The 11,592-nt window shown below is 55.0% G+C and overlaps 2 protein-coding genes across 2 annotated transcripts; one reads left to right on the forward strand and one right to left on the reverse strand.

Moving 5' to 3' along the window:
* Positions 1 to 4,029: 4,029 nt before the first annotated feature.
* COL26b_000350 (uncharacterized protein) lies at positions 4,030 to 8,377 on the forward strand (the record flags this gene model as incomplete). The annotated part of the gene is made up of 5 exons (XM_053173320.1): positions 4,030 to 4,696; positions 4,757 to 4,873; positions 4,938 to 5,496; positions 5,551 to 6,078; positions 6,127 to 8,377. 5 exons carry the CDS (start codon positions 4,030 to 4,032, stop codon positions 8,375 to 8,377), a joined length of 4,122 nt encoding a protein of 1,373 aa, XP_053043026.1.
* Positions 8,378 to 8,864: 487 nt separating this feature from the next.
* On the reverse strand, positions 8,865 to 11,369 carry COL26b_000351 (uncharacterized protein; the record flags this gene model as incomplete). Its single annotated transcript, XM_053173321.1, has 2 exons — positions 8,865 to 10,977; positions 11,041 to 11,369. The coding sequence occupies 2 exons, from the start codon at positions 11,367 to 11,369 to the stop codon at positions 8,865 to 8,867; spliced, it is 2,442 nt and encodes an 813-aa protein (XP_053043027.1).
* Between the last annotated feature and the right edge of the window lie 223 nt (positions 11,370 to 11,592).

Consider the following 11,592-nt stretch of genomic DNA (forward strand, 5'->3'; position numbering starts at 1 on the left):
ACGGACTGTCTTGCAAGATGAAGTTGGATCGATGAAACGTGCAACGCCTGTAGCCATAGGAAGCGGCTATCCGGAGTGGCTGTGGCAGTGCATCAAATCATGAGCAGATATGTCAACCCTCAGGCTGACTGCGCGGTAAGAGGTTGTTGGAGAGCGAATCTGAGACGAAGACACTCCCCCTACTGTAGCGCTTGGGTGGGTGGCAATGCCACAAGAGGATGGTCGCTCTACATGCCGCCATTAAGCTGACTTTGGCCAGCCGAAGCTCTAAATCTGGGCAGCCATTATCGTAATAGCCGCGTGTGCTGCCCAAAGAGGTCGTGTGCAACGTCCGCAAGGGGAAGAATCCGGGGATTATTCGTGTTACTTGTGGAACGCTTCGACGATAAGGCCGGCCGGCCTCGACGGGTGGCCACAGCGACACGGCAGCTCGGGTACGTTTTATTTAACGTCATGGTATTAATATCTGGGATTAGAGTGGTGGAATCTTTGGGTCGTGGCGCTCCCAACGGACGTAACGGGTGCCTCTGGTAGCGAAAGCGCATCGTGTGCGAGATTTCTCGATTTTCCGTGGACGCTGGCAAACGTCCAGGCGAGTGTGGGAGCACTTGACGTACAGGCGAATTAAGTCGAGACGGTCGTTTTCTTTCGGTCCGTTTCTAGGTCGATGCCATTGGGTGCAGACGGATCGACCTCTGACATTTCGCGATCGACACTGCTTGTACGTCTGGAGGATCGAGGCACAGTAGATGGCGTTCTGTGCTCGGCGAGAAGCCTCTCCAAGATGCCAATGACATGATGTCAATGGCACGAGCAAAAGGACCATAACCCCTGATGAATGTCGTCCGCAAACCCCGGGATGGGCATCCGGTGACGGCGGTGGTTGGGTCAGTGCGGGCCATCCATCTGAATTCGAGCCCTCAGCCCCCATGCCATATGCTCGTGGTTGACCCCTGCAGAAGGGCTATCTGGAGTAGCCTATCCGGACGGGTCCCAGACTCCCAGGAAAGCAACTCAGCCCTACCCAGAAGTTTGCAGCAAAGGCTCGTGGAGTTGATGATTGTGCCAGTCAGATTGGATGAGGTTGACGGAGGCAGGTCTTAGCTGCATTGCTCGTCGGACGATTGCTGACGGTTAGGGAAAGGGGTTCTCAAGATTGCTGCCAATGACGGAGGTGAATCGAGGAGGGACAAGAAAGGGCTGGAGATGACCGAGGGCGAATGATGCAACGTTTGCCGAGGATGGATGCTGCGGTGTTGCAGATAGGTAGGTACGCTACGTGAGGCACAGAACACAGCCTTGACTGTTGCCTTGGGCAGTACAAGAGCGCAAGTGCGTATTAGGAGGCTCGTACCTGCCTGCCTACCGCCGGGATATCAGTGGGGGCCGGCGAGTCGGCATGGCAGTAGCGTATGGCGCAGCGCAGCGGGCGGCCGCTGCCCCGGATGACGGACGAAGGCCCCGCTGCGGGTCCTTACCGCGTGGTGCTTGAGGTACCACGACATTGCAGGTTGTCTATACCAAAGTACCTCGCGCGGTGAATAGTCATTGACTGAGGTGAGCTTACCAACATGCACTGCAACGCATGGCGGTTCTATTCACGTGCCGCACATGTGCACCGGCGATGCCTTAGCGGTGATATTGACGGGAGATCAGGCAGAGCGATGCCGTTTTCGGTCGGTTACGGGCCAATAGACGCAGCATCTTCACAGGGATTGGCCGTCGCAGAACCGCAGCTATCTGCGCCTCCTTGTTGGCTGCCTTACGCCAGTGAATCGTCTCAGTCAGGTAACTGTTCTCTATTCAATCGTTGCAAAAGGCGAGGAAAACACTTCATGTTGGCCTGGGCCAAGACTCAGGTGTATGCGGACGTTATTTTGACGTCCCAAGAGGAAACTCATCCGAGACTCGTCTTGGACGGACGCATTCCGTGAGGCTCACAGCTTCAGCTCGGAATGCGTCGGCGATCCGGCTGCGTGTCTCGCTACTCTCCCTTCACCGAGGCCCTGGAACCGACCAAGGCCAGTCCATCGTTCCCCAAAAGTCGAAGCATATGCGCTGCCAGAAGCATTCAGCTAGGTAGCGTCAAAACCTTTAACGGTTATCTCGGTTCAAGCCCCCGTGCCGTAGTCACGGTATCGATGGTGATGCCATGGCCTTTACGGTGTTGTAGGGGTCCAATTGTAATTTAATTAACCTTGTCGTATCCGTCCCAGACGCAAGGATGGTTCAGGCACTCACTTTGAAGACGATCCACCGCCCGCGTTCTCCCTTGCGCGATTGCGCGCACCCACCACCGAACCAAGAACCAGCCGCGCTGGGCATTTGCTTTTTCAGTTGGTTTGGCTGATGAGATTGACAAGTCGAGTTGAAGGTCGCCAGGGACGCTAAAACAAATCAAAACGGGTAACCAGGCCGTCGGGGTGGAGAGATCTCCACTGTCTAGGATTGGCAAAACCCGACCCGAGATCGATAGGAGTGCTGTCATTGGCCCATTTGCGCGCAGCGCAGGCAGAATCTTTTTTTTTCTCAAACCAGCAGAGGCAGAGTCCGAGTCCAGCAATACGCCGTACCTCACTGAGCAGAGTCGCAGCACTCAACGCCTGGCCTGACCCGACATTCAGCTCCCTTTCCCCTCAGCCCACCCTTCCGCCATTGGACTGGCCTCGGCACCGGTCATTGGCCTAATATGAGGCAGGTGCTGTTTTCTCTCGAATCATGACTGGTCGCGACGAACCAATAGACAGCCCTTCCGCAGTAGTCCCTGCACACTAACACCCGCTGGGAAGCCGCCGTGTACATCGTCCTTCCAACTGCGTACCTCTCACCTCTCATTCCAGAGTACATACCTCGCGCAGTAGTAGCGTAGGTAGGTATGCAACTACGGACGGGACACTAGACGGACAATGGACGCTCCCATTATTTTCGGCAACGCCTTCTGCACATCTGCACATCTGTCCACCACCACCAACCCACCCACCCACACGTCAAGAGACAGAGACACATGGCGCTGAACCCTCAGAGTCTCACTCTTACTCCATCTCCATCTCCATCTCCAACGACAATCCCCGGCTTCGACACCTCAGCCCCGAGTCCACCGCCCCGGTCTCGTCCCCCGTCAGCACCACTCCCAGCCAGCCTCGTCATCCCGTCAACTCCAAGGGAGAACTTGCCTCGGCCTGCTCGATTACTGCCCTCGTTCACCAGAACGACTCGTCGACTCGCTCCCCCAAGCGAGATGGACCCCGTGGGATTGAGACATGGACCAACCGTCAGGTTGCCGTCACCACAAAACTAGACTTGAATCATTGCCTACCTTGGGTTCGGTGGAGAAACTGAGCACGGCCCTATCGATACTCTATGAGACTTGGCCAATTCCTCACAGGAACCGCCAAATCAGTGTTGCTTCTTCGCCTCCATCCCGTACCTTCCGCCCCCGATTTGCGAAAGATGACGGATCCGGCACTGTCCCTCACCGAATTGTCCACCTCGTAGCCCAGCGTACGGCGGTACGCATGCCGTATGCACCCATGCAGGTGCTGGCAAGGATCCTCCTAGTACCCCGGTCACCCAGCATGTCGTTCTGCGGTGGGTTTGTCTATCTCATATGCTAGTGTGGGATTTCTGACTAGGAATAGTTCGCGCGGCACACCTGTCTGCTTAGCCCGCCATGGACCCCCATTGATATACTTGCTCCTCGTACCAGGAGCCCGTTTCCTTCCCTTCGTCCCCTCCATGTCCTCGCCGCCCGCATTCGTTCCATGATATCTGGCTATTTAGTTGCCTTGGTTGTAGTGACTATATAGACTCTTGTGTATTCCTCCGCAGGATCCTTCTCAGTCACAGCTTCTTATCATTTCAATACTGTTCTTGGATTCCTCCAACAAGCATTGGTCACCCTCAGAGGCACTCAAACACTACGGACCATCACATTTGCGATCAACAGAAAGTAACCCTTACACTCGAGTTCCTTAGTGCCGTCAACGGCGCAGTTGCTGCTAGGGCTGAGACGCCTCCCAAATGGCACCAATGGCAACTCCCGAAGGTCCGCTCAACGGCGTCGACCCTAAGCCGACCAATATCAATGTGGCTAAGGCCAACGGATACCGCATGGATTATAACGGCTCTTCAACAAATGGCACCAACAGCGCCAACAGTTCCACGTCCAGACTCTTCTCGCCAGCTTCGGGTTCTCGCCCGACATCGTCTTCGTCCCGTTCTTACAGAGAGGAGCCTCCGTCCAACGGCATCAGATACAGCAAATCTCATCGTATTCCCACATTTGGACTACATGAGGAAGACAATGCCCCAAGGTCACGGGCGTATGCCAACGTCCGCACGTACGACGACGAGGCCCGGAGGCAATACCCTCGGATATCGAAGCCCGTTGAGTTGATGCGCAACAGCTACGACTGTGTGGTTATTGGTTCCGGATATGGCGGTGCCGTGGCCGCATCCCGCATAGCAAGAACAAAGGATGCAAGCGGCAAACGCCAGTCTGTTTGTGTACTTGAGCGTGGACAGGAGAAATGGCCTGGAGAGTACCCTAGTGGTGTCCTCGACGCATTTGATCAAGTCCATGTTTCTGGAGAGTTTGCCCCCGGATGGCTCCCTAGCACTACCATCGAGAGGGGTGATCCGACTGGCATGTACCATTTGATCTTTGGAAAGGGTTTAAATGCTGTTGTTGGCAATGGTAAGGATTTGCAGCCGCCGCCCTGTGGTGGGTGATGGCCTAGACTAACTTTTCCTTTAGGCCTCGGTGGAACTAGCTTGATGAACGCCAACGTCTTCCTTGAAGCAGACGAGGCTACCTTATCCATGCCTATCTGGCCCAAGGCTATTAGGGAAGATCCCAGCTGCTTGGAACAGTGTAAGCAACTCGTCACTAAGTGATCACACTACGTCCTATTAACACTGACATCCTCAATCTTTAGACTACCAAAGAGCTAGAGATGTTCTCGAGCCGACCCAGTATCCAGACGACTGGCCCGAACTCCCCAAGGTCAACGTCTTGAAGAAACAAGCTGCTGCTCTTGGCCTTTCCAGCAAATTTAAAATGGTCCCACAAACAACTAGATTCCGCAACGGCCCTAACAGTACCGGCGTGGAGATGTGCCCGTCCGCGTTGACCGGACAGGACTGCACTGGTGTAAACGACGGGTCCAAAACAACGACGTTGGTAACTTATCTTGCCGACGCATGGAACTGGGGTGCCGAAATGTTTTGCGAGTGTGAAGTCCGATACATTAAGAAGGCCGAGGAGCACATTGGAGGCTACCTCATCTTCTTCGCCTGGCATGGTCGCAACAGAGGCCACTTCAAGGCAAACCTCCACGGAGACTTGATGTGGGTGCACGCCAAAGAGTGCGTTTTTCTCGGCGCCGGTGCTATTGGCACCACAGAAATCCTTTTGAGAAGCAGAGAGATGGGCCTTTCCATGAGCTCTCGTGTTGGCGAGAACATGAGTGGCAATGGTGATATGCTCGCCTTTGGGTAAGCACGCCACTTACAGCCATGCCTATTACTTGCGTGCTAACATCTAACCAGTTACAACATGGACGAGGAGGCAAATGCCATCGGAAAGCCGTTTCCCAACCCCTATAACCCAATTGGTCCTACTATTAACTCCGTCATTGATGACCGCGAAGGCCACGAGAACCCCCTCGATGGATACGTAATTCAAGAGGGTGCAATCCCTCGTTCTCTGACGCCCTTCCTCCAGACCTTGTTGGAGATGATGCCTGGATCTGTCGAAGCCACTGGCGAGTCCTTTGCCGAGAAGGTTCGCTCCAATTTCGCCAGATACCGAAGTCACATCTTTGGCGCATATCGTCAGGGCGGCTCCATGGATAATACTCAGGTCTACCTCGTCATGTCTCATGATAGCAGCCAGGCCATGCTCACTCTCAAGGACGACAAGCCTGTTCTCGAATTCCTTGGTGTAGGACGGAGCGACCATGTCCGGAAGTTGAACGACTTGCTGGCCAAGGCAACCCAGGCCATGGGCGGTACCTTTGTCAACAACCCGTTCGCTGCGTTGATGGGAGATCAACAAGTCACTGTCCACCCCATCGGGTGAGATGCTCCCTTTTCTCGTAAATGAATAATGCTAATATCTAATAGGGGAGCGTGTATGGCTCGCGACGATACTGGCGCAACTGGCGTTACGAACGATGTTGGTGAAGTTTTTGTTGGAGATGACGATGAGACACATGATGGCTTGATTGTGACGGATGCCTCTGTCATACCTGGTGCTATTGGCGTAAACCCCTTCGCTACCATCACTGCTCTTGCCGAGCGCTCCGTCGATGCGTATATTCACAAGAGGGATCTTATGATCCACCCCAACCCCAACGGCATTCTCGATCTTTTCGGCGAACCCAAGTTCGCGCCGAAGGAGGAGAAGGACACGGTAGAGCTCAAACAAGAGAACGAAAGGATTGACAAGGCCAAGTCCCTGATCCATCATGCCAACAGGGCAAAGGCGGGTGGCTTTGGATTCACCGAGGTCATGTCAGGATTCGTTCATCGCGACGATGGGTTGATTACCGACAAGCGAGACACCTACGAGCTGGCATACCGAACTGCAAAGAGTCTCTGCGAGAGTGCCAGGTTCTTCCTCAGCGTTCAGGCCTTCAACACCAAGTCTATGATCAAGGAGCCGGACCACTCAGCCATGCTCACTGGCACGTTCGTCTGCCCTACCATCCGTGGATCCCCGTTCATGGTCCAACGTGGAGACTTCAACCTCTTCATTTTGGACCAGAAAGCTCCCGGAACGCGCAACATGACGTACGACTTTGACCTGCGTGGTGTCAATGGAGAGAAGTATCATTTCCATGGATATAAGGTGGTCGATTCATCGGTTGCTCTGGCCCCTTTCCAGTTCTGGAAGGCCACAAGTACACTTTATGTCACCATTTCTGAGCCCAGACGTGGACTGGAGGCTGGCGATAACTGCGACGAGCATTGGCGGCTCGGAAAAGTGGTCGCCAAAGGCATCATGCACATCCAGCCCGCCGACTTCGTCTCTCAGATCATGACCATGACACCAACGGGAAGCGGCCTGGTCAAGAAAGCCTACAGCGCGGCGAGTTTCCTGACTTACTTCACCCGCAAGTCACTGTCTCTCTTCCTGGCCCCATTCACCCCATTGCAATACCCGAGCGTCAACTATAACGGCTACGTCAACGACACTCCTCCAACGGCCTCGTTCGTCATTGTTGCTCGGGACAATGTCAAGACACGGATGCACATGTGGGAGTCGACCAACCCAAACATCGAGACGAAGAACCTCTTTTTGATTCCCGGCGCCGCCGTCGATCATCAGATTTACGCCTTACCCACGATCAAATACAACGCGGTCAACTACTTCACTCGCGCCGGCTACCGAGTTTTCATCACGGTACACCGCATCGGTCAGCTCATGGTCGCCCAGAACAACTGGACAACCTACGACGCCAGGTTAGACCTCCAAGCCTGCATCGAGCACATCCGTCAGGACTACTCGGACGGCAATTCCAAGGACAACAAAATCTACACCATCGCGCACTGCATGGGTAGTGTTGCATTCTCCTGCGGCCTCCTTGACGGTACCATCCCGGGATCCTGGATCCAGGGCATCACTTGCAGCCAGGTATTCATGAATCCTATTTGGAGCACGCTCAACATGGCCAAGGTCATGGCTGGTCCGATACCGCTCGACAAAATGTACAAGATGGTCCTTGGCAACTGGTTTTCTTGCAGCACCGCCAAGGATGACAGCATCCTCCAGCGTGCCCTCAACGAGCTCCTCCGGCTATACCCGGAAGAGCGCAAGGAGATCTGCAACAACGCCTGCTGCCACCGCTGTACGCTCGTTTTCGGCCGTTGCTGGAACCACGCCAACCTCAACGAGGCTACCCATAGACAGATGGACCGCTTCTTTGGCGGCGTCAACATGACGCAGCTGCACCTCCTCATGAAGCAGGGCTTCGACGGGCATGTCATGACCAACGGGCCCCTTTTCCAGCCGCTCACGACGCCGCAGAACATCCGCAGGCTGCGGGGCATCCCAATCATGCTCTTTGTCGGCCGCGACAATGCTGTTCTCACGCCAGAGGCGACGGAGAGGACGTACGAGATCCTCTGCGACACTTTTGGTTCTCATGGTAGACAGCTCGACGCCGGTGCTCCGGCTGGAATCCAGTACCGCCGCCGTGTCGTTCCGGGCTACGGACATTTGGACTGCTGGATGGGTCGCAACGCATGGAAGGATGTGTACCCCTTCGTTCGCGAAGAGGTGGACCGCGTGGTGCGCGGGGAGGACTACCACTTCGTCGACCCAGACGACAAGTTCACTAAGATGGTGGAAAGCGGCGAGCTACTGTACTAAAAGGTGACGGTGGTTACCGACATAGGAAATTGTACTTTTTACGCGTGCGATGTATTTGGGAGTCTCTGGGAGACGCGGGAATTGTACATCGATACCCTTCGTTTGAGCGCTGTATTTTGGGAGTTCGGAAAGAGGCGGGAATCCAAATAGTCTGGGAATTCATGCGCCGTGCATCACTACGCCGAGTAGTGGTCTCATATAGAATATGAATTGCTTTCTCTGACATCTATCGTTCCATTGAATACGTCGTCAAAGGTTACCCGGACTGAGTAAACAAACCCAAACCATCAGATAATGTACATTTACGCCTCTCCCAATTTCCCATAGTCATACTAGCCGTACACACATTATAGTCCCACCGTAAACCTTTTTCCCGCTTTGAAACACTTCATAAATACCTTCCGAAAAGTTTGCAAATACTTGCCCAAACCGAAAACAAGGGGACACTCGGTACTCATACACAAGAGGGCACGAAGGTCCCCTAAGCCTAAAACATCTCCGTCAGGGGTTTGACGTAGTTTGCTTCCAGCGCATCCCAGTCTACCACACCGGCCTCCCGATCGGCGACCTCGGGTTCACGGAACGACTCGTCGTAGACTAACCGTGTGTCGTCGCGGTAGATGAAGCTCTGCCTGTGCCACTCCTCCTCGCTCGGGGGATCGACGCGGGCCAGGGCAACGTCGAGTTGCTCTACAACGCCCTTCGAACCGGGTGTCTGCCCGTCGTCCTCCCAGGCAACCCACGCCGTCGTCCGACCTCCTTCGACGTCTATCTTTGTGGAAGACGGAACCCACTCGAATGTACCGGTAGTGCGCTCTGGTGCGGTGATCTCAATGATCTGCCCGCGGCGCCTCTTTTGTTGGTAGCTGGCCGATGAAGATGTGGACGTCACCACACGGCTCAACTTAACTTCAAAAACCCCTTGAGTTGTTGCGAAACCGCCTCTGGCAAAGCCGAGCCACTTCGTTAGATGCGGCCGAACAGTCCATTCCGTCCCTGCTGGAGCCAGGAGTTGAATACCCAGAATCTCGCTAGTAAGCACCGACGTAGGACCCGAAGACCAGCCATGGCAGTGAGAATTGCGAGCAGCAGACCAATACGCAGGGTACTGTATGCCGCCGTCAACGCGGAATCCCTCAGCAAGCGTCGAGTTTGTGAATCCGGGTCCTTCGAGCAAGTAGGACCACTCAAGTAGCATCAGCTCCACGGCCGCATCGTGGTTGTCGGCGGCGGAGTGTGCGAGGAGCTCGAATGAAGATACAAATGGCGAAATGACGTTGGGAAACTCGACGGCAGGGGCGCCATGCTTGGTCCACCGCGCCTGTAGGTTTCGAGAGACTTCCAACCCCCGAGAGTAGTGTGTTGCACCTGAGATGAGGGCCCAGCTATTGCCGTCCTGGGGGTCGGTATGCTCTGGACCCCTACAGCTTCGTCTGCCGATGTTGTCCGAGTAAAGGCCCGTGTCTTTGCAGAACAGCTGTTGGAGTCCGGCGTTCATGACGATACGCAGTCCTGTCCATACTCCATGAGGCCGCGCCGCTGGGCTGTCGTCTCCGAGCCATTTGGCCAATTTGACGCTCTTACCCAAGACCGTGCTAAGGATGGCGCTGGCTTCGAGATTATGGCCTGTCATGCCGGGGCGCAGCCAGTCGGCGCCGCTAGTGACGTGCATAAGACCGGTATGGTCGACCTTGTCGATGCTTACATTGAGAGCCTTAAGGTAATTTGGCCAGCGCTTTGCAAGCCACTCCACATCTCCAGAAAATTTGACATAGTTGTACGTGCCCAGCAGAGTGTGTAAGTGGTAAGTGTCACTAAACTCTCCGCGAAACCCCAGGGGGGGACCCGCCCACGGCAGTGAGCCGTCTTGATACTGGTGATCATAGATCACATCGAGAGCATTGCGCACCGCAACCATGTCGTATGTACTCATGGCGATTCCCGGCACGGCAATGTACATGTCGCCTGGCCAGACGATGCGGTCGCGCTTTGCACCGTCCGTCGTTACCGCTGTCCCGTTCGCGACGGTGAAATTGGAGTACCAAGACCCAGTCGGAGATTCGTTGTGGTCAACGTTACGGTTGTAGTCGATGATTGCTGATCCTTCCTTGGGGTCGATGGTAGACAGCTGAAGTGTGTATGCACCAGCGTACCAGATCCGATTAAGCATGTTGCTAGAGCTGTGGAAGTATCCTGAGTAGGCCCGACCGTTGGACTGGGAAGGAAATGCGGTGCAGTTCACCCAGAGACCCTTAAGCGTCACCCACGGCTTGTCATACGGGTTCCTTTCGGCAGGGTCCAAAGGCGCCTGATCGCCTCCCAGTACGGCCTGTTCATCTCTAGCTTGCCTTACAATTACTTCATCTGGCAGAACTGGATATTCCGGCATTTGCAAAGTGAGGTACTTGAAGGCACCCCTTATAAAGTCTTTCCCCACGCATACGGTGCCGGTATTCCCGTCGAACTCGAAATGTAGGGGCAGGTCTCGTTCCCGTTGCTCAGTCGTGGTGTCCGGGAGCGGTCCGGCGAACAGGGAGGACTCGGAGTATGCTAGGAAGATCTCGGGGTCGTTGCCGGTAGAGGAAACATCGAAACAGACGCTGTAGGGCGACAGAAATTAGCCGGAAGACTTCAATGGTGGGAGAGGCGTGAGGAGTGGATACCGTCCAGAGATGTTTTCCTCGAATTCCAGCGTCAGCAAGCCGCCGGGACCGATTGTGACGCCGTGTTCCAAGATATGCGCCGCGGCCGCCCCAACTTCCACTGGCCGGTGGGATGTCGTGATGTTGCCCTCGACATCCCAGATGCGGGACGGGACGATGTAAGTCTTATCTTCTGGTGCCTTCACATATCGCTCCCAAGGACCTCTAAAGACGGGCTCTTTGGGGAGGGAATCCGGATTGATGAAGGGCGGGCGCACTGCCGCCAGGACGGTCGGCGGCGCAAGAATGACGAACGAGGCCCATTGCGCATGTGGCGTGGTAAGCTTCATGGCTCAGCCGGGAAGTCGCCAAAGTTAAAGTTAGATGTCGACAAGAAAGAAGGAAGAGGAATCAGAAGCGTCGGAATTGCGATCGGCTCGTTGAGGCCATCCGGACAGTTATATTTGGCGCCGTTGTCAGGTGCGGTTGGGAGAAGACAGATGCGGACGGTCCTGTTGAGAGGAAGACGCACGAGCTCTGTTGATGTGCGTGTGTTGCGTGTGCTAAGTCCGT

This window comes from Colletotrichum chrysophilum (assembly GCF_026319265.1).
Source record: "Colletotrichum chrysophilum strain AFK26 chromosome Unknown scaffold_1, whole genome shotgun sequence".
Taxonomy (NCBI): domain Eukaryota; kingdom Fungi; phylum Ascomycota; class Sordariomycetes; order Glomerellales; family Glomerellaceae; genus Colletotrichum; species Colletotrichum chrysophilum.